At 31.2% G+C, this 25,457-nt stretch overlaps 1 protein-coding gene across 1 annotated transcript in view; it reads left to right on the top strand.

The window, feature by feature from the left end:
• The window catches only part of LOC132924677 (homeobox protein engrailed-2-like), a 61,593-nt gene extending 42,799 nt beyond the window's left edge, over positions 1-18,794 (top strand). Inside the window, exons 3-4 of the mRNA XM_060989108.1 lie at positions 12,577-12,908; positions 17,996-18,794. Coding sequence (XP_060845091.1) covers positions 12,577-12,908; positions 17,996-18,016 — 353 coding nt within the window. The 3' untranslated portion in view covers positions 18,017-18,794. The remainder of the gene's footprint in view (positions 1-12,576; positions 12,909-17,995) is intronic.
• Positions 18,795-25,457: the final 6,663 nt, after the last annotated feature.

Raw genomic sequence — 25,457 nt, 5'->3', positions numbered from 1 at the left:
CTATAGAGATCAATATTTCACATTTACGAGCTTACGATATTATTATACAGCAGGTGTACCTACCTACTCGCGCGAGGCATTATTTCTCCAAATGTTTACTATACAGAATGAAACGCGTGCCTATATACATTTATAACTATATATATATATATATATATATATATATTATACGTATAAAAACCGATTGTATATAAGTACGGCGATATAGTACCTATAGTAATAATAATAAAAAAAAAGTGTTCGCGTATTATATTTATATATATATATATGTGTAGCATACGGTAAACGTATACGCATAAAATGCTGAAGGACCACTATGCAAACTTATCAACTCGCGCGCGCGTACACACACACACACACACACACACACAGAGTCGCGCACGCACGCGCACTCGCTCACTCACACAGACGCACACGCACTGCGCGATAGGCAACTGGCCAGCAAACACCATGGGTGGTCTTTTGGTAAGTCTACAAATTAATGCCGCTAATTTAATTGGAATCATGTATGTGTATTTATATATACGTTTACACGCACACACACACACACACACAGACACGCGCATTTATATATACTGATTCCGCACGCCGACGACGTTATATATACAGCATAATACCGCTGCGGCGGCGGGGAGACCATCGGTCGGCGTGTGTATATTATTATAAACGCGTATAATATATATATATGTATATGTATAAGATAATATGTATATAAAATATATATTATATTATTATACGTAGTATACCTACGAGTGCGTAATTATTTCGAATTCTTTAATTTTGTGCACGCGAAAAACGCATCCGCGTGGCTCTGCGAGCGCATATACACGTCACATCGGGTAGGTAGGTGTGTGTTATACAGAGCGATTCGCTGAACGTGCACGTATCGTTTTTATTCCGTAATTTTATTGTGAATTTATTCTTAGTTAGAGATCCATCCCAATAAGAGGGGTATTTGAAAGACGAAGCTGCTAAAGTTATAACTATGACCTACTTAGGAATGGTTGTTGGTCAGTTATTGACCATAGAACCCTGTTCTTCTCACTTGAATTAGAGTAGCCCCAAACATTTACCATACTTAAAAACTGCTTTATGTAAGTATCTATGGATTTATAGGAGCTGATGGGTCTTGGGTATACATAATATATAGTGCGTATAAAAACAATAAGAATGTATATACTTCTAAATTTAAATTTTTTTATCAACATTTAAAAAAAATTATAGGGAAGTTCGTTTTGTGAATGACAACTTTCTTATTTAGCATTAGAATAAAAAAACCGGTGTTTGAAAATTGTAATCTTTGCAGAGAATGAGTACTTTCAAAAATTCCAAAAATCAATATTTGATTACAATCTGCATATTATTAAAAGGAAAAAAATTGAGTGTACATGAATCGCTCTGTTTAATTTAATGATATGTAATCTGAGCGGTACCACCTATACACAGACACGTACCTATCGTACGAAAACGACTACCGCGTGAAGACGGGCACAGGTATAATGGTTTTGTTTTTGATTTTTGTTAATTTAATTAAAACGAATAAACGATATTAAAGATTTACGGCGTTCGAAATAATTCCAAAAGAACGCGTGAGAAGACTTCCTAGTAGTGCCAAATTTAGTTAAATGGAGAATATTGGCAACTGAAAATCTAGAACTGCTATAGGAAAATTTAATTTTTTTACCGACAAAAATAATTGAGATGATACTAAATAATTATGTTATTCTTTTTTTTAATTGAGAAAGTATCCAAACAAAGAAATATCGATTTATGTAAAAAGTCTAAACACGAGCCCGACCGCATGCAGTGGGTATGTATATTGTATATACCTATAAACACTGACCTCGCTTGTCGACCATACTATGTGGATGTAACTGATGTAGGTATATAAACGTAGAAACGTTGATTTCACGTACATACTCATAGTCGTAGAAAACGTCGATATGGTCGTTGTTAATTAAATCCCAATACCTATATATATATATATATATATATATATAGGTATAATGATATAGACCATAAAGTTAAACATATTATTTCAACACCGCTCGCGTATAAGATTATAAATATTTATGTTATAGGTAGATTACGTGTTTTCTGCGCGACTTCGAAACGTGTGATCGATCGATCGGTCTTGATCGTTATGGAAACAAGCAACAGCACAAATAAACATTCCTATAGCGAAATGTGTATATTATTATTGTTTCGTCTACATGCGAGTGTAGAGAGAGAGAACCGATTTATCGCATAAATCGTATGATGCTTGTCATAATAATATATACCAAATACATTAATCGGACGTTACACCCGCGAGTGTTATTGCCGTCTCCCGTCTTAATTTCAGCAACTTTTTGTTTAACATTGAATGGTTGACCTATTATCAAATTTAAAATTATTTATGTAGGCCTAGGATTTATGTCGTTAGATTTATATTAATATATGATATAAATATATATTTGTTTAAATTTCAAAGTGAGTTATTTTTAAATTTTTATTTATATTTTTTATTATTTTTTTTTTTTTTGACGGCACCTTACCAAAACAAAAACCACCAACTTCCACAAATATAAGAATACGACTTTAATAGCTTATGTGATTTTCGAGATTACCGAGTACTAACCAATGCACAATAATTTTTATATGTATACAACACATTTTAAAGCTAAAAATCAATAAAGACCTGTATGAAATCCACTAAATAATATTCTTATGCTTTATAATTTCATAGTGGACCATAATAATTATATTGAAATTAACAACATAAAATGAATTCTTTTGAACGTAATTCTGCTATATACATATACTTATATAAATTTGTATTTTATAAGACGGAGTAAACCATACTCTCGGGTGTAGCGTCGTCCTCTTGACTAACAACGCGTAAACATAATATCATGTTATTTCGTGTACATCATATGAAATTGCACTAATTGATATTAGAATAGCAGTATTGTGTATGGCGTGCAATTTGGACTACGAGACATGTCATTATTTTAATTATTCATGTGTATCGCGCTAGCTTACTAGAGAAGAAAGAAATCATTTTTTCCCCTCGCGGCCGCCGCGACGCTCCGTAATTATATTATTGTAGTACTATACATACAGGGTAACGTTTACAGTAAAATTATTCGCTAACGGCACTAGTAAATATTTATTTTAAATCGATTTTTTGTCTAAAATGTAAATGTTTATATATCTGTCACAGTTTTACTCGTCGTTGTTATTTTTTCGTGCATTTGTATTTTGTACGAATTATGAGCATAGAATCTAAAAATCCCAGTCTCGGAATACACTAAATATACAGTATACACACCTACTTACCCATATCAATATCACATATTATTCTTTTAACACTTTTTCTAACGAAAAAAAATTCTTATCGTCTGAGTTTGTATTAAATATTAGAAATAATGCACTTATCACAAAAACAAAATTTTCAGTAATTGTTTTTTTAATAACTTTATTGGATTTAGTATCAAAATTGTAGAAAAAAAATTTTATATTTACTTAATACCTATTTCATTTTGGGAAACTCTGCATAATTTTAAAGGTCTAAGCCCCGCTTTATTTACGTCGATGTGTCACGTTTACACTCGCACTCGTATAAATATCAAACGAGTGACGACCGAAAACGAAAAACGACGGTGAGATCTATTACTCAAAATTTTTTGCGTACTCGTATAATACCATTGATACGCCACAGTTCATGCGTATCTACGGTTAAAAATCACCCTGTATAATAATATTATGCACAACACCGTCGTCTATATAGCCAGCAAAGTCGAGTCAACACCACTTCCATGCATGCGTGCGGCGTGTGAGCACACGCACACTTATTAGTTATTATGTATATATGGGCAAATTGCCGTGGCCCAGACTTCGCGGTAATTAATATTATTAACTGGTATACATGTATATATATATATATATATATAATATGTACATTATACTTATATAGTTATATTAGTAATTATTATTATTATTATCGAACAACCAAAGCGGGGGTATTGATGAATGAAATAATATGTATAAAACCTAATGACTATATTGTAAAATATGAATCTGGGTCACGCACATGTTACGAGCATTATTTCGACAATTTATCGTTAATAGGTATTCCTATAATAGTAGGTATATTATAATAATGTACTTACCTATACTCGCGGGTAAAGTCCTTGAAAATTGGGTATTTGTCGCCGGCATGGCAGTTGCACAAGCACAATAAATAATATCGATAATAATACGGTATTTCATGTTATCATATTCTCGAAAGCATTTAAACCTATTTTTTTAATAATATGTTTTTATGTAACGTACCTTATTGTTAATATCGTAAACCGTATACCTTTATTTTATATATTATAATATTATTACACCTGCCATTCATTACTTATACCAATAATTATGTTAACATTTTAATAATATTTGTTTTTGTTTTGTTTTATTCATATATAGGAAGAAGTAAGTACACGAAAAGCTGACATATTGAAAAAATAAGATTGCCAACAACAAACAAACAAAAAAAATACCATAAAACAAAAATACACAAAAAGTGAGATCCAAACAATTATAATATATTATAATAATTAGCAGGTATCATCGTGCTCGTTTTCTAGGCTCGTCAAAATGACGTGTGAAGGATGAAACGACACGACCTGCCTATAACAACAGTAACAATAATAACAATGAAATATTTTACCGTGTTTGTCCACGTCCATAACTTTAATTCCAATTTCAGATATTTTTTTGATTTACCTAATATCGTGTGTTAGAATTACATTGATTTCATATAAAATGTTGAGTTTGAACGAGAAGAGGCGAGGGGATATTATAATATCATCATTCATTGGTCTATAGATTTATTATACTCGGGTCGTCGCGGCATCCCTAAAAACACACATTTGTATAGGTGTTAGCTATAGTGTATATTAGTGTATATATTATAGTATAACTTTATACACTAAATTAACGATATAATCGACGCTGGAAACGCCGTTGGATCATTATATTATATCAAAATAATTATTATATTATTCCGAAACAAGTTTTATAAGAAGATATATACACGTGTGACCGCAGTGCCATTAATGTACAATATAAAAATAATAACATATAATATTATAATAAATACGATAAACGATATCCGAATCTGCGCTGTGGCACACATCATAATATTATGTGATACGATGTATAATAATAATAATAACATGCGACGGATCAACATATCATACGCACATCGTTCTATAACATTTTATTTTAATAATTAACATTTTACCACACACACACTCATCCAGAGACTGTATAATATGCAAGCGGGATATAACAATTTAAGTGGGCCGGGGAGGGTGATATATAGAGCCGCCGCCGTTTGTACAGTTAAAATTATGATAATATCGTAAAGTAGCTGTGGGCGGGACCGCCGCGTATACAATACATATAACGTATTAATATTTCTGAACCCGAGAGATTTGTTGGTTTGACAGACTCGTCGCCGCGTGTACGCTAGTACGGATCCAAAAATAAAAAATAGCTATAAAATAATAATCCGTTCGTTACCCCGTAAGTCGAGTGTGTGTTACTATTTTTTTTTTCTATAAACCGTAACTACCGCACGGAGAGGCTTACCCGCTGCATCGCACGTTTGCACTAGTTCAATAATAATGCATCTAGTATACGCATAAACCATCCGCAGAGAAAAAATCACGACAAATATCGATCAGAAACAGTAAACAGAAATGCGAATTTAGGCGGCGTAGGTAGACCCGTATCGAACGAAATTGATTTTTCCATAATAGGTATGATACCTACGTATTTTTTTTTTCATTTTCTTACGATTCGAAACATTTCACTTTGCCGCGCGTTTCTGTGTGTTTTTAGTATGCCGCAGACGGGTCTTTAAACCACTGGGTATATTATAAATTATTATATATATATTACACACGTATACCTTCTTATTTTGCGTTCGAATAACGCACCGGTCCGATGGATGACGGGATGACTCATCTCACACTATATATTATACATCATGTGTACCTATACGATATAATATATAATAATGTATTTTATTACACATTATTACGGTGTGCGCAGACTATTTGACATTTATTTTAATGATCGCACGGACATAAAATATTCAGACCTGCAGCACCGAGACAGTAAATATATTTTATCGGCTACTCACAATAATATAGTAAAAATAAAAATGTGTTCACGTTTGATTATTAAATTATTTTTGTATTTATATACAAAAATAACGATACCGTGGCAATAATAACATGACGACAGCAGCAATAATCGTCAGTCATGTGACGTTTGTGCAACGCGTGATTGATGATTTTCTGTATGTACCTTACTGTTGCAATTGACGGTACAGTAAAAATTGTTATTATTGTATCATCCGTTATCGATCCAATAACTATACAACGTTTTAAGGTCCCGCGGACCACGAGGTCCATTTCTATCGTCCTTTCGTTTTTATTATTCTTTTTTTATGCGATATATTATGTGGGTTTGTCGTATAGACATCGAGCTAAATGATTTACTACAAATCTATAAAAAATTTATTCGTCGATAATAAATCAACGTAGTATCGTTGTGCGTACGTATAGGTGATTTACGTCGGGTGAACTGGATCAAACTATACATAATAATACCTACTCAGGCTCCTTACAATCGAGTTGCGTGGGCATAACCCGTAATTAGAAATGAGCAAGAAAATTCATATATTTTGAATAAAAGAAAAGTGAACGTATGCGATGGGACTTTCTTCCTTATACTATATATTACTGGCGAGTACAAAGTAATTTACTATAAACTTACTCACTTATATATTTTCCTTTGGATTATGCATTTATTTAAATATTAATTTTCCAATTTTTATGTAGATACCATGTTTAAAGATCATATTTTAAAATACTTAGTTTGTAGTTGTTATATCTACGATGCGATATACTTGCTTGTTTTTCAAATAAAAACCACTCATTTTACGGTAAATTATAAAAGTGGTTACTTCAAAAAATAATAATATAGCTAAGTATCTATATATACATTTTATCCCAGCGAGTAGTTACTAAATTATTAATCATTATGTACTGAGGATAAATTATAATAGTCCATGATTATTAATGTTAAAAAGTTTCAAAGGGGCTATAATATTTGAAAAATTATAGCATAGCAATTATAGGTATTACTTATTAATTAAAATTTTAAGATACCTAAAGAATAATTAGTCTAAATATTATTATAATATTACATTGATTTACGTTGTATGTAAATTCATAATAATTGTTTATTAAGAAATTTAATTTTTAGTATACTTACTTACAATTTAATAAATAAAAAGCTCGTTTGTATTTTAGTTTATTGATAGATTAGGTTTACACATTATTTATCGCCACTGAACACTCTTAAAATGGTTTAAAACCCGATGTTTTTAAAACCCTATTTAAATACAATCAAAAAATTCAAACAATTAGAAGTTGGGTGAGCATGATTAGCGATTATGTAGGTACACTGGTTTATTCGCAGCTAAATTGGAAAATATTAATAACTGCCGAATGGACGTAATCTATATTATAAATACGGACGATTATTTTAAAACAAAACAACTCCTACGACTTAAATGTTTGCGTATCCGACGATGGATGCACGCGCGTCATGCATGTATAATGACATAAAATAATTATAATTCGTATTTTGTATGCGTAGTAAAATCGGATTGTGTGGGTGTAACTCTTGGGCGCTTGTAGTGGCGTGCAACAAGTGTCCCGAGGGATCTGTCTATGTCATGCTGTATTGCTGTATGTAAATGATATATATTTATATAGAGATAAGCTAAGTCGCGAGTTCATTTCCAGTCCAGAACACCCATTTATAACTCGTCATATGTAAATACTTATCGCAAAATAAATACAAAATACACTTTATAATAAACGCTATCCGGACGCGAAAGAAAAAATCATACCGATACCGACGACACGGCATAAGCTTACATGTATAAAATATTAAAACATCGTTTATCCATTTGTGTAAAATAAATTGATAAATATAGACGGTTACAGATTTCGTACACCATACGAGTATATTATGTTGCAGCAAAAATAATGTAGTAATTTTATGATTTCGACAGTGTACTGCAATATAAGGGGGCTTTTTCGATTACTGCGAAAAGTATGCATCAACATCAAGTATATCGACCGTATGATAATATATTTCTGTCGCGTAGTTAAAAGAAGTATAATAAAAAGTGATATTATAGCATTATATAAATGTACTTTGGACATGTGCACAACCCAATAACATAAATTCACAAGTAGTCAATTAGAATTATAAAAACTATTACAGACATAATATTATATTCGTTGTTCACATCGTTATTAAGAAAAATTAACATCAAAAACAAAATAATATATATTTAGATGCACATGACTAAAATAGAATTCAAACGGTTTTCTAAACGAGTAAAATATTGTATAAATCAATGCCTCAGCTTTTGAACTCGTAATGTTATAATATAATATGTTAATATGTGTTTTTTCCTTCACGACATTCGTGCCAACTACCGAGTTCATGCAATTTCAATTAGTTGGATATGATTCTGTTACACAATATGCACGACTGTACGAATAATGAGTATCTACTCACGCGTCGTAGTTTTTGACAGTCTTTATTATTATTATTTATTGTCACTTGAATTACTTCAATATCGTGGCCAATATAAACGATCTCGACAATAGTGTTTGATAAAAGTTGTAAATTGTAATAAAAAAAAAGAACAAGTAAATTCATTATCATGTATTATAAATTACATTATTTTTCATTCATATAAATACATAATTTATACATAACAGTTAATTAATTTAGACGCATGCTTCTCGAAGTTAAAAACCGTTTGTTGGTGGAATGACTCGGTGTTGTCAATCACATATTTATACTGAGGGCCCCCTTCACGAATTTCTTTTTATAAACAGATTGGTGGATTGTAATCAGGCAGACGATTATAGAGGTTGATATTCAACTGTAATCAATATATTTGTGTTGGAAAAGATTTTAGACAATTCGCTTATACGTTGGTAACATATAAGGGACAGTGGATTTTAACTTTATTATTCGTGTAAGACGTCTTTGACCACAACAAGTAGGCATGTTTCGGACCATATAGTTATACACAGGTATGCAGGGAACAGCATTACTAGATAGGTATTAGTATAGGTTTCTGCCACGCCAACGTTATCGATGGAAATATCTTCTTTCTCTATAGGCAAATCACCACAGTGGCGACTTTTGAAACCATCGCATTGTCCACTCTTTCCACGGATCCTTGTGGAGCGGTTTTCGTTTTAAAGATATAAACGTAGAAGCCATAGGGTCGATGGTACGCAGAGTAGGACTGTGATGCGTTTGTCATTAAGAGTTATATGTACTTTATATATAGACTTGGTGCAAATGATGCATCATGATCATGGTATTTCCTGAAAACTGGCGACAGCCGTGTGCATCGATTTTCGTTCTCTTAACGCTGAGGGGTGTAATAGTATAATAACGAGCGACAACACATTCCTATACCTATTATGTTTTATACGACGCCGACCTGGCCGCCTGCATTTACGACGCTATTAAACGCCACGGCGTGGGATCACTGCGACGCGCCGACACGCGGCGTATATAGTGTCTCTGAGCAGCTTATATGCATAGAGGTACGTGCATCCGAAGCAGGTCTGTTATAGTCGGTACTCGGTATATATTTGTATATTTAATAATATACATATAGGCGCAATGTGATTTTAGGATTTCCAAACGAGGACTGAGCGTTTGATGCGAAACTCGTATGTAGGTACCTATACCTGGTTTTACTAAACATACATTATAGTAAATTTAGGTATATATATATATATGTATATATGTTTAATATAAAGTAATAATATGCAGTACCTACACAGCAGACGCCGTTGCAAAATTTTGTGTAAGAAAAAAAAAATTACAAACAAATTTGAATCTGAATAATTTATAATTACCGCCACTTCCGCTTGTATGACCACACACGATACATCCGACCGGTTATTGCCTATCTACACATACACATCTTTACATCGATGCATAAACACATACGCACACATACATATACTAACTCAAACGGATATGCACACGCACGCATGTCACATACTATAATATTATGTACTTTTAGATAAAATAACGCACACAAATTATACATACATAATATATATATATATATATGTGTTCTATACCATGGCTGCGCCGTGTTTAGAAGGCCATTATAAAACAAACATTGTGCATAGCAGGGCTACCTCCGCACCAGAAGTGCACGTACATTACAATGATACGTATACATGATCGCTTTTGAAATCTACCCTTTTCCATATTTCTTTTGCTGCAGTGTCTGTTGAAGTATATGCGCCTGTAAACTGTTTTTTAACACATTTTTATCACTCCAGAGTACTAAACTTTATAAATTAATAACAAATTATTATTTATCATACTTATAAAATATTATTTTATAATATATATATATATATTATGTTCCTCAAACGATATTACATTTTCAACTGATCATTAGGTTAAAATGGTTTTTAATGCGCGCAAACACATCGGAGGTCATCATAATATTGATAATACCCGCCCATTGCCCATATATTAAGTAAAACGACCCTAGACTCTTTCATAAATGAAAATTAATATATTTTTATCGCTCTAAGTATCATGCGTGTCCTGCAACATTACAAAGCAACAAAGAAAAGTCAGTTTCGGCGAAAATGTCACTGCTGCGATAAACGACGACCTACAGCAGTCAGTTGTCAATAGTAGCAACTCGTACATAATATTATATATTACGGTCGTTTCCGAGATAAAAACCGGAGTGACCAATGCAATATTAATGCGTTAATATCTTAGTCTTTTGTTCACCATGATATTATACAATATATGTACCACATGCGCATCACATGTTTCGTCGGTAGGATCCGATACCCGCAGTCACGGTACACTTTCTGTCCGACATTATCGTAATCTATATGTACATTACACAGGGTTTTGATATTTTCAATATGTCGACCCCCGTCGTCAAACTACTGTATATGGTGTGCAATCTCCGTAGGCATTATAACGTCTCGAAATGAATTATGAGTCGAGAACTGTGCTTATTTAATGTCTCACGTCGCGATTCAATATCGAACTATCGGTACACTGGAAAATACCGCGACGAATGACGTTTTCCTGTGTTCGAGGAGTCTTACGGGCATGGTCAACTACGTATTTATAATACACAAAAACAATACAAATACGTACAACAATTAAAAAATTAATTTACTGCTCGTCACGTACACTGATTGTATTGTGTGATCCATTAAATTAAGATAGAACCGAGGGCGGGCCAAGGCGAAGGTTGTTGCATTTTTTTTATTTATCGGATTGTTAGATAAGCTACAAATTAATTTCATGATTGGACAATTGGTAAAATATCAAGTTTTTAGCACATATTTGGTGGCTATTATAGTTTTTTATAGTTATAATATGCAGATAAACAACTTTGCGAATTAAGAAAAAGATATTGATTTGAGATTCCAATCTTGTGGCGTATCGTAAATTTACGATCAATAATATATTTTATACTTCTTCGAAGCTCGTATTTAGCTTATAAATTAATTACTGTTAATAGTATGCGTATCGATTGTAAATTATTAATTGCTGTAGACGTGAAGAGTGTTGAGAATTAATTATCATATTAGTATAGATATTACTACCTAATTAATATTTATTTATTTTTTATAGTAAAAATACTACAATTCTTTTTAAATTAAAACACGTGAATCTAAAAATAATTAAAAAAAATAGTAAGGACATACATAATATAGTTGATATATTTGATTTTTATTTTTCAATTGTATTTTTAGAGCCTTATTAGTTATATAATATAGAACATTTTAACAATGAAGATCGTCTCTATATTTGTCTATCTATTTAACTGTCTTTCAGTTTTTTGTATATTAAGATGTACATTATGTACAATAATACAGAATTAGTATAATTAATATAGGTATAATAGGTATATACACCACGCATTCACATCCGTGTGAACCTGTAAGGCTATAATATAACCCATAACCAGTAACGATTGAAAAGAGTCTACCCCATACACACTTCACCATTTTTTTTTCGGAAAAACTTTTAACTCAATTTTAAATCCGTAATTATTTTAATGAAATATTATCATACGTGTAATAAAACGAGTTGTTGTAACGATTAGTATAATTGTCTTAAGATTTCGTAATTTAATAAATATATTATGTAATCGTTTTTATAAATACTAGAGTTGGAAAGACCTCATAAGTAATATTATACATTAGGTACCTATTTCTTTTAAACATTTTTTCTTGCTTGAATAATATTGGCAAAATCGTAATAACATTTCATGCCGATCAAAAAAATATTAAATTATTGTATCTTACTTTTTAATAAAATTGTTAAACTAATTTCACCTAAACATCGCTTTTTCTTCTCTTCGAGTACACGGTTCCGTGTATGAGTATCGGGCATTAGTAACCGTGTGTTTTTTTATTTCAGGTCCTCGGACGAGGCGAGCGAAGAAAAAGGATAAGCAGCAGCAGGACGAGAAGAGGCCACGGACCGCTTTTAGTGGTGACCAGCTAGCCCGACTCAAGAAGGAGTTCACGGAGAATCGGTATCTGACTGAAAGACGGAGACAGGAACTAGCCAACGAGCTGGGCCTGAACGAGGCCCAGATAAAGATATGGTTCCAGAACAAGCGGGCCAAGATCAAGAAGGCCAGTGGCACCAAAAACCCGCTTGCCCTGCAATTAATGGCTCAGGGCCTGTACAACCACAGCACGGTCATGGTTACTAAGGAGGAAGAGGAACAGCTGGCTGCGGCACAAGTGAGTGCTTACTATTTATTATTATACATTTATAATTCTAGGCCACTATTTTCATGCAAACAAATACATTTTTTAGTAGGTACTATTTGGTGCATTATTTTTTGAATAAATGTTATTATCGTAATATCGGTGGATTTAAATAAAGTGGGTAACAGGGATACCATAACAAAATTGAATAAATACGGTAAAAACAGATAATGTACCTTTAATTTATCAAAACGTTAAAAAAAATAAGACAATCGAGTATAATAATTGATATAGGTATCTAGTTGTATATAAATGTATATGTGTGTGTGTGTGTGTATTATACTGTATAACTTTTTGGGTATTATATTATGTATCCATCTACATATTGTCGATAAATCTAATTCACCCATTACCTATAAGATTTTCGCGGAGCCGACGTAGGTTATTCAATAACGACGACACTCAATAAAACTTAAGTCTTTACGAGTTCAAATTAAAAAATATCACTTCAAACTGGTCGATGATAAAGCTCAAAAAATATATAAAACTGAAAACCCACATAACGTGTAGCGTGTAACAATTGTATAACAGGTGTAGTGCAGTAATTGAAAATATGCATTTCCAAACATAAATAATAAGGCACACAGGATGATAAATTTTGTTTGTTTTGGTCGTCGTCGATGCGTCCGCCGAACTCCCACCGAAACCTGTTTCGTAGGTGTTTTAAATTTAAAAAATAGAATAATATTATCTTCTTCTATAATATCCGTGGTGGTTTTAATAATCGACTTCATACGGGTGTTGTATATTTATACGTACGTGTGTGCGTGTGAGTGCGAGCGTATACCTACACCGAAATCCGTTCGAGGACCATGATACATAAACATTGGCGTTCACTGGGAAAAAAGAGTCGTATAATAAATTATTATCATAAGTATTTGATAATAAATTAATAAACATATTGTGCAGACTGTTGTAATATTTATATTATGATATAACAATGCATTGCACAATTTATTATGATTACGATTGTAGTCGTGTAGTAGATAGTAAATAAATTGTAAAAGTCGAGCCCACGGCGACGTGTTAAGGCGCGCTTCCCATCGTTATTGGATTGTTCGAGTATTCTGCCTCTATGGAAAGTCGCTTTAAGTTGTTGCATGGTGTTCGTAAAAAATTGGGCAAAATTACAATTTCATGAACCTTTAAAAAGACAATATCTATTAGTAGTATACCATTTATATCCAAAAACATATTCTAAAAATTAATAATTAGTAATTAAATTAATAAGGCAGAAATTAACGTAAAACGTTTTTTTAGTATTTTGATAGTTGCATCTCACATAATGTATGTACTTATATGTACCTATTATATATATTGAATTACCGAATACTGATACAGGAAAATCGTATATTTACCTAACCAAATATTGCATCTACATGTCTAGGTTAGGTTTATTATGTCCCCGAGCAATGTGAATGTCCATTAGTTTTTTATTTTGTAAATACAAGACAAAAACCGTTGGTAACTAAATATTAACAATAAAACTACAAAACATTCGTATAAACATTTTTTGATGACGCATCAGTTATGATAATTTCGGACCCCATCGAGATATAAATAATATAACTAATATATATATATATAATATATATAATAATCGTCGGTCCGTTTTTCATAGCATTGTACGCCGTTTGTATTTGTCACAGACCATACGATTATCCGATTCCCGATCGTTCTTTTCGCAACTTGTTCGGCACCGTTTGGGCATCATTGATCGTCGTTTCGCGCGGGTTTGATCGTGCCGGGAGACCACACACACGCGAGCGCGCGCGACCGGCACATACGTCCGTCTCATCTCAGTCCGGCGGCGGCGTTATTAAACATTCATAAACGTGTCATCGTCGCCGCCGCCGCCGCTACGTACGCGTTCGCCGTATGTTATGCCTTTTTAATAGGTTTTTCACTCGTTTCAATCTCTCTCTCCGCCCTCCACACAGGCGTTTATGTATTTTGTATAGATAATCACTGTGGCTATATACAAAACGCACATAGTACCTATAATATTACAGTGAATCGCAATAGTCATTATAGTCACCACACGTCCACGCCGCGGTAGAAAAAAGCTCCTTATGGTTATCATATCCCTTAAAAATTCCTTTCTTCCTCCTTGATTCGTCCCTATGTCCGGACGTGACCTTTCACACGTTATTCTTTTAAACATCCGTCGTATGCCACAATAATTGTGCTTTGTGCATAGTAATATAGTACACTGTATCAACGTAGACGATTTAAAATTAAAATAATATTATTATGATGTATTTTGTACTAAACACAATATACCTATTACTCGTATTAATTATGTTCAATAATACATTTTAAACTCGCCGAAGTTATTACACGATTTTGAGGTACGATTAAATTAAAGTCTACACTGAATTCGACAGGAGTTTTCGTGATCCATCAACACGTATAGGTATTAGGTAAGCTATGCTGGTACAAAAATGATCATAACGCATACTATGACGTTATGAATACATAATATACCTACTTCCCAGATTTTCCTTTAACAATAATTAACTAAAACAAACACATGTGTAATTTACCTAATTATTTACATATAATAGTCACGGCTTTCACGAACTACAACAGATGTTCATCAATATTTATGTAATATACCTATACACTTTGTACCATTACTATAATTGGCAGCTAGTTGATTTGTATTGGCATTTAGCCGGGTTAAAGCTAATATAAGAAAACCCACATTATAGGTTTACATGGTCCTACTGTCAACCATTTAAAAAATATAATAACCTATGTTCATTTAAATAATTGTCGTAATAATTATACGTAAAAAATAAAGTTTACAGCTTAAAGATAAAAAAGTTAATCGAAATATGTATTTATACTATTATTAAATGGCATATTATGGATTTTCAATTATTATAATATAGTAAACTGCAGCCATCTTCCATGATTTAAATGAAATATATACTATTTGTAAAATAATTTTAATAATAAAATAGATAATGTAAAATTAGTTTATATACAGACATCTGATTAAAAACTTGAAAAAATTGCAATAGTGAGGAACAAAATAATTTTTCGATTTAAGAAATATCGATATATACATTTTCGGTCGAGTTTTCTTAGGTCTTATAACGATTCCCGATTTTGCTTTCTCTTCAAACAGACCGCAGCCCAACAATTTTTACGAGTATGTCGACAGTATAGACCGCCCATCATAATATTATTATACCTATGATATATTAATATGTATATACCTACGTTCAAGATGACGATAAAAATATTTTGACTGGTCTCAGTAACGTCGACACAAGAGACGATATAATATTATAGTGTACTTATAATAATATATGTTTAATACACGGCCGGGTGATAGAAAGGAGAAAGATAGGACTAGGTTATGAAAAGTTTATAGTCGTATACAATAACCATATTATAATATATCGCGTATACACACACACACACATACCTGCATATATATATATATATATATATATGGTCAATGTACAATAGTATGATATTTTTGTGACCAACGACCATTTCAAAACCTATATCATTATTAGCTGTGCTACAATGCCGCTCGGTCTTCGGCGGTCCTTCGACACTAGTAAACGTTTAGAAATCACATCGTACACCAACGTTGAAAGGTTCTACATATAACATTATATTTTTATAACGCGTGCAAGCGCACCTACACCCGCAGTGGATTTCGTGTTCAGTAAAATTTCAGACGTTAAAAAAACGATGACGAAAATCAAAAGCCCACTCTAATAATTATGACATAATATAATATAATTGAAAATAGGATTACAAAATACCAACAGAAACACAATGCGCGGGTAATTTTTCCGGCGAAACGGTGACGCGTATGTGTCTATGATAATAATAACATAATAATTACTGTATCGTAGTCTGTATCCGGCGTTGTTTTCTGCGGATTTCGGTAAAGTCATTTTCAATTAAGTTACACGCTATATAAATACGTTACACAGTATAGACATTGACGGTCGTTAGCGCTATAGTCTTTTCATAATATAATTACTGTCTATTATTTTCCCAAACAACGCTATGTGTACATAATAGATTGTAATAACGAACGAGGGCGGAGATTTAAAATAAAATGAGGAGGGTTTAAAAGCTTTTTTTAAATAAAGGTTACATTTAAATAAAATAACATATTCTCATAACCGCCATAACCAGTAACCACACACCGTTCACATGGATGGGACTCGTTTTCCCCAAACTAGTTTAGTACAGTTTAATATTAAGATGGCAATAATTGTTTTAATACAATTATTCTTTATTATTATTTCTTCTTTAAGTCAATATAATATGTAGTACATATGTAGGCTATGCATAAATTATATAATATAGTAATATTTGAGTAGGTATCATTTAGCGTTATTCGGGGAACACCGCAAGGAGGTAATACTATATTTTGTTCTCCAAAAGTTTTTTTTAAGTTTAAATTCAGTTCGTGTTAATGCATTAAACATTTTTTTTAGTATTTAAAAGTGGTAGGTACGTTAAAAAGTTTTTAGTTTAGTCCGCAATATTTATAAAAACATGTATTTATTAAAAAAAATCTTTGTGCACAAACAATATAACTTTAAAAGATTTAAATTTTGTTTGAAATATATTTATTAATACCTACGTATTATTTTTAAAATTATTAAATAAACAGCTGTTTGCCCTATTTGAGCGAAACGGTTTAAAATTCGGGTACTAAAATATCGCATTTAGTAATCATAAATATGAAAATGTGCACATTGAAGTCAAAATGTTACATTTTGCATGTTAAAGAGGAGCTCACGCATGGAATAATTGGCTCAAGGAAACCAAAAATCTTTTGATTCACATTGGTAACAGCAGGAAATAAAATATAATTTTAGATCTATATTTTAAATTAAAAAATAAATCTTTGAAGAGGAAGAATTATTTGAGTAGGTTAAGCCCCAGTTAGTATAACCCTCTACCCATCACTATATAACACACTACTTATACATATGCATCTTTTTCAACCGTCCCTTATGTTGTACTACATAATATCACGTGTATTAATGTGATTTGTTTCATTTTTTGTGTTTCAGGCTATGGAAATAAACGACTGAATAAGCATTTTTATTTTTATTTTTTTAAACGTCGTTTTATTTGGCGACCTCTCAAACGCTGATGCTGCCCACCCGACGCCAACAATCGACGTGGTGCCTGGACGTTGTTGCAAAAAATGGGTATATACCTACTTACCCGTATACAATGTGCATAATATTATTTTTGTAATTCAATTGACGGGAAAAAAATGTGTTGGTACGATATTAGGACATAATTTATGACCTTACATACCACCGAGGAAGATGCGATTTTTGACACCGCTATTTCAATTTTATATTTTAAGTCCCGCATGAGTCTTCAAATTATCATTATTATTATTATTAATATTATTATTATCATTATTTTTTATTTAGATATTTATTAAACGGTCGGCGTGTATATAGACGACCGATTTAAAGAATGTAAAATGTGTACAGTAACATTGTTTGAAAAATGTGTGTGCGATTTATTACCTTTTCGAGATAAATTAGATGTAATTGTACATTAAATGCGAACAAATGAAAAACATTAATCAAAACGTGTGCCCACACACGATTTAGATATTTATTTTTAAATTTAAAATAAAAATTAGTTCCTTTTGTATTAATTTGTTACATTTGCCTACTACATTATGTTAAATAAGAATAAATTAACCTATACACTAGTTTTGTTAGCCATATTATATAATATATATTGTATATTTAATGCAGTTTTATGTGTACCTATGTATATATAATAATATATAAATTTGATTTCTTAGTTAGAAAAAATAGCAAAACAAAACATTATGTCTACCGATTTATTTATTTTCGTGTTTTTTTTTTATAAAAACGTTGTCGAAACAATTTGTTTGGACGTGAATATAACGTGAACGTGGTACAACAGAGAATTGTAGCAATTGAAAAACAAAATAGTCTATCGTGGCGCAGTACAGTGTTGTTAATACTTACAGAATCGTTGGTAAACAGCAGTATTCACACCTATAGCCGATATCTGCATACTTATGCATTATTCATAAATCATAACTATTGCCGAACAACATATACTTATACTAAGTATTAAATGTTTGCCTAAAATCTCGTTTCTGGGTGAACAGGTGCATCACATGTCCACATACGATTATAAATTGTATTATAGCAGCCTATATGATTGCCAGGTAACTCGTACTGTAAGTAGCTTAAACAAAATAAAAATATTGATAATTCTGATATACGTTGAGAGAAGAAATAATATTATACTTGGTTGCATAAAATCATATAATGATCAAAATATATAATAATTGTTAATTATATATTATGTAACGAAATATTTTTGAGAATCTAACCAAATTAATTTAATTCTATAACAAATTTCACTGTACCTAATTTGATTTTTTTTTTCGTAAGAAATCGAAATATGGAATTTTAACTGTAGGTTCAAATAAAATAGATTTAATATTAATTAATTATTGCACATGACATGTAGTTCTTATAATAGGACTTTACGTACTTACCCGTAGTATCTGTTTATCTATTATAAAATTCGTCTACACAAAATATAGTAGTCTAAATAAATATTAGATTAAACGACTATTGCCAAATTTGAAGATGTAGATATTTTTGAAATAATGTCATATTTACAATTTCTTTTTTCAAATGGTATACAACATTACCACTTTCTTTATAAACAACGCTACGAGTTCCACGGTCCACATAAAGATACATTTTTAATTCAAATTGTGGGGTAAGTATTAGGCTACGATATACTATCGAAAAATAATATTATTATTATATTAATACAGTGACCCAACTCTTGCAAGAACAGTAACATAAATATTTCTGTACTACAAAATAAAACGAATATCTTGGAATTAGCATCATAGACAAACAAACTGTTAGCCTGCAAATCTCACTTTCAAACCATGAGAAACATAGCAGCAAACTCTAGATTGCATACTTTTCGTTCTTCTAAAAATGTTTAATTAAATCTTGAAACCAAACTATTTCTGTACAAAACCGTGATCAAACACGTTTGGTTATATATATAATTTTATAAAATATTTCGCTCCTTGTTATTGCTGATACTCCATGGTATTTAATTATCATCACGTTACACAAAGATCTACAAATTACGACCTTGCCAAACTTTATTACAAAGTTTTCATTCCAAATAAATCTCCCGTAACATTAACCTTTTAATAAAAATATATGATCTTCATTTCTATTCCCGATAACACTGATAACCGTAATCCTGTCCGGATAATACACCATTATTTAAACCTCGATTTATTTAACTGATAAGCAAATAAGATTTAACGAGGTATCACCAACTACCCGTTTACACCACTTAAGCCTCTTACAATATCATGTATCATATTGATTACTAATAGTAGGTGTAGACAGTTTGTTTAGATTTTAATATTAGAAAAAAAAATAAACAGTAATATAATATTAAAGTAGGCACGGCATGTGTACGGAATAATCAAAGAAATCAAATCCGTATTATGTTAAGCCGTTTAGGTAACAGGTATTAATAGATATTTGGGCGATCTGGTTTCGAGAGAGAAAGAGTAAGAAGGAAGGCGGAATGGCTCCTGCGATGATTGATGTAAAACGTAAGTATAAGATATGCGTCATGACGTTTAATAATGTTAAACTAATATATATTATGTAATATGTACATAGACAAAACTAAATTTAAAAAAAGTCGTCGGAATATTTGCTATAGTTACTTTTGATTTTTGGCATCAAATATCTGTCGACGGGTTGGTTTTAATATTTTAAAAACGGAAATGCACGTATTTACACACGACCGGCACACGTTTATCTTGATGGTTCGTTTCATCAATCGATTTTTATGTTTTTCTTATAGTGAATTTCATAATGTGTTATTTTTAATAAAGTTCTTTGATATTTGTTCATCTAATCTACAGTATAAAATTATACATAAGACACTCAAAACGCTGAATTATATAAAAAACTGTTTATAAGATATATTTTAATATAGGTTAGTTACATAAAAACGATATAACGTTCGTTGCAATATTGGCTATTTTTTACGCTCGTCTCAGATTCAAATTCAAAAAACTTAGAAGGTATGTGGATATATAATTACGAACTGTTTAATAGATTACAGAAATTTATTCCAAATTAATTAAAATTAATCAACTGGATAATTATTAATCCGGTGTTAGTATATATATAGCTAGGTAGATCATTACAATTATATAGCACTGAACTAAATACTATATATACTGTATTTAGTTCAGTGCAATATAGCCTATAAAAATACATAAGTGAAGCTTTGATATAAAAATAAAATCTGATATTTAAAGAAAGTGAAAGTACCTTTAAGTTATAGGTATCGATTGACAAAGATAAACGCGATAGAAGTGACTTTATTACCATAATTATTGCGATAGATGAACGAGTTCACGGTTATGAACATTTTATCGACCCACAAACGTCTTGAGCACACTGAAAAATTTTTAGTTTCATCAATCATCGTTCACGGTACTTATGTTTAAAAAGAAAATTCGGGATTCGAATAAATTAAAAACTTAAGTATACATGCTTCCGCAATAAAAACTCGAAAATTTCGAGAGCAATGTTGATGTCCCCATTAAATCAAAAAGACGATACCGCGATATTTAGATGGCGAATACCTATCCCCAAGAATTAAAAACAACATTCTCGTAATAATATAAGCAATAGTAGTCACAGGTCACCGTCAATTTTAGTTAATCACATATATTGTTATACCTATTATATCATTGCGGGATCGTGATTGAATATTAAATTGTTTTGTTATATCAACGAGTTCGCTTAGAAATAAAAAAGGTCCTACTGTAGAATATTATCACATTTAAATTGTCCATATTTACCTACTCGTTTAATGCATTTTGCACATAACTAAAGTAGATATCTATATACGTTTGCATCTTTTCAATACATATTATGGATATATTTTTTTAAATAAGTACTAAGAAAAACTTATAAATTTTTAATATAAATTTGGATTGGAGAAAAGTATAAATGGTACAATTTTCCGAAAATCAAGGAAATGCGATCAAATTAATATACAGAGTGCTTCACCGCGCAAGCTCACTCCCATTTCTTATTTAATACCTAATGCATTTATTTAAATTCTGATATTTTTTTTTCAAAAATATTTAAAGACCATATTTTAAATTCTTGAAATGTATTTTATCATTTAAGAAGGACGTCTGTTTTTCAAACAAAAACCCGCCTTTTTTTTTTTGTAAATTATTTAGTAGTTATTTTTTATTAATTATACTAAAGTATAAATATACTTCAATAAATAATAATAATTAAAAATTAATAAGTACAATATCATATACTTCATATCCTTGATATACACACAACACTATAGTTTTTCAGTGTCTTACTGCGTTAATTATTTAAAATATTATAAAAATTATCAATTACTAAATAGTGATCCTTATATGCGAATTATAATAAACAAAAAATGATCAAAATATTGTTCGCATATGGGCATGATGATGCGTGTCAATATATTAGATTGTAGCAGTAGAATGTTTGCTGTTTTCATAAAAACTAATTTATATAAATTTTTTTTGGTAGTTTCAGTGCCGCCTTTGAAAATGGCAAAGGTGCCATCAGGCACATTATCCTCACGCCGTCCAACATGTTAATATTTTATATTGAAAAAAAGTATCATACTATCATATTATCTAATTTTCATTTTTTTTAAATAAGTGTCATACACAAAGCTAGATAAAATTATTTTATTGTAAATCAGGCACCAGCAAACCAAACCTACGACGTAATTTTATAGTTGTTCGATACGTATTAAGTTGGTCTTTAAGGCCAATAACTGTCCATCCTAAACACAATATTATGTTACGTCGAAAAAAAAATTAAATCTTCTCACCTCGCATTTAAGTATACGCGGACTCGACAATGAGAAAGGTGCGGTATGTATAATAGTTTAACAAGTGAAATCGGCGCCGCCAAAGATAATACTACATTAAATATCGTCCAGGAGACGTCGTCGTCGCCGTCGGCTGAGACGAGTATATGTCCGGGCTCGTCTGGGCGGTTTGAAATGTAAAACATTCGTCTACCACCACCCCGACCCAATGGTCTCGTTTCCGATTTCAATCAACGCAGGAAAAAGTCCGTCGTCGTACGTTTTTGATTTTTGTTTTTTAATCCGTTAATTCTATTTCTCTCTCCTCCCTCTTAATTTCTCAACACACGACGATATCGTTCCGCGAACAAGCGCCGACGCACGTCATATTATTATTATTATCGTCGTGTAACAAACCGTGACATGTGCAGTCGTATATACAAGTGTATTATAAATATTACATATGTAATCACACGTAAAGCGAGTATAAATAATATTCGTTAAACCATATTTTGTAGATTTTAACCATTACGACTACATCGATTATTTCATTCGGTGTTTACGGTTTTGGAAAAAATGGTTTGAGTATATTATAGTAGGTATTTATACATGACCGAACAGGGGAACACCGATATTATAGGTAGGTAGTAAGTGGAAGTAATGCGATTATAAGCGATACTGTATAACGTTTTTACATAAGAAAAAATACAATTATTACTTTTACTTGTTTTTAATAATTTTTTTTTTTACAGGTCTTATGCAATGATCTGACCGATCGGTATTTTTAATTTCATGATATCAATTTAGTCCAAATTAGTTCTATTTTAATGAAAAATTTTACTTTACCCCTAAAATGTATACAAACAAGTTATTTTTAAATGCTGTAAAACAATATATCTCAGACCTCAGTATTATAGCTGCAGCCTGCAGGTATTTGTTGCTCAAACGATTGAATCTCCTATCGTTAAAAAAAAAATTACCATTATATAAAAAAGCATTGAGCAAGCCGGTATTACCGCTCTGCTGTACAGTTATTTAGTGTTGAGTGGGTCACTGTATGAATGTGTTAAAATTATTCAATGATAAATCGTTATATACGAAAAACGATTCGAAGCGGAGACAGCCCATCAGCCTGCATACTATCACTAAGTATACTTCATGATACATTCTACTAATTTTGCTAAAAAAATATTTTATTTTATCAGTCGTAATACAGTAGTTGAAGAACAATAACATCATTGCAAAATTAATATATTCATCGCTTATCTCAGGACATAAAAATGCCATCATACGTATTATATTGCCTAAATATGTTAAAATTTTTATTTAAAAATCAAAAAAAAAAAAAAAATGATTGATAAAACGAGTGTACAGGGTTAAATCGACCACCCTGCGTTAGTTGCATATATATATATGTGTATATCCTAGGTCATTGGGTCATTAACCGCGTTTTTAAATGCCGATTTTCTCCATACAACATAATTTAACTATAACTACTATGCCACAACACGTGTGCTAACTTAACGACAACTGTCAATTAAATGTTAACTTGCATAGCATAACCTATAACCATAACATATATAACCTATACGTCTATACAGTAATTATGATTGAAAAAAAATACTGTCGGAAAATTTTCCTTGAAAATATTTGTATGTACACCTATATACTGTATTCCAACGCATGGTCGTATACTGCGAATATTTTATAATTTTAGTACGCGGTGGGGGTGGGGGAGGGTAATGCACCCACAAAATATAATATGACATATTATATATATATATAGGTACATCATGCATAGTAAAAGGGAGATCACTATAATAATATATTGCATTAAAAAAATTAAATATTCATATACCTAATATCCTAAACTACGGTTACTAACTTTTAAATTAATTAACCCATTGTCTATAAATAAATATGTACACCATCATATTGTATACATTTTTGATATTGTTTCATCGTATATTATATCACAACAAATATCGTTCAATTGGAACAGGAATAAAAACCATACTACAATAATATATGAACCCAATCTATACAAGTGACATCTCGGTTTGATTTATTAAAATTAACATGCCCACGTCTAACAGTTTTATATTTTGAAATCGGGTGAAATACATGGAAAGGTAATTTTAACAGCAGGGTTTGGGGTATATATCTGTTGCACGGATGTAGTAAAATGGATGTAGTAAAACGTATAGCTGCGATCTTAATAGGTATGCAAATACGCGTTTTAATAAGTATTACTGCTGAGAATTTAAACGAGAAATTGCATTTGAAATGTTTAACGATTTTTTTTCGCATTTACTGTCCCTGTTATTCATGTGAATAAATTGTCAAAGATAAAATAATATTAACTTCCATTGTATGATTAACTTTTTTTTTTTAATGCTGTAACGCATAACCAGTTTCTAGGAAAAGAAAATATTTTTTGTTATATTCATATCTAAATAATAATATATAGTATTTTATTTTTTTTTCACATTTATATTAATGGGACTAAAAGTAATAAACTATATGATGCGTTTTTTCGTTTAATTTCCTTACTAAATTCCAACACCTTTCCCGGAATTCCAACCAGAA

This window comes from Rhopalosiphum padi, chromosome 3 (assembly GCF_020882245.1).
Source record: "Rhopalosiphum padi isolate XX-2018 chromosome 3, ASM2088224v1, whole genome shotgun sequence".
NCBI lineage: Eukaryota > Metazoa > Arthropoda > Insecta > Hemiptera > Aphididae > Rhopalosiphum > Rhopalosiphum padi.
The sequence above is the reverse complement of the archived record's forward strand: the minus strand, read 5'-3'. Positions and strand labels throughout refer to the sequence as shown.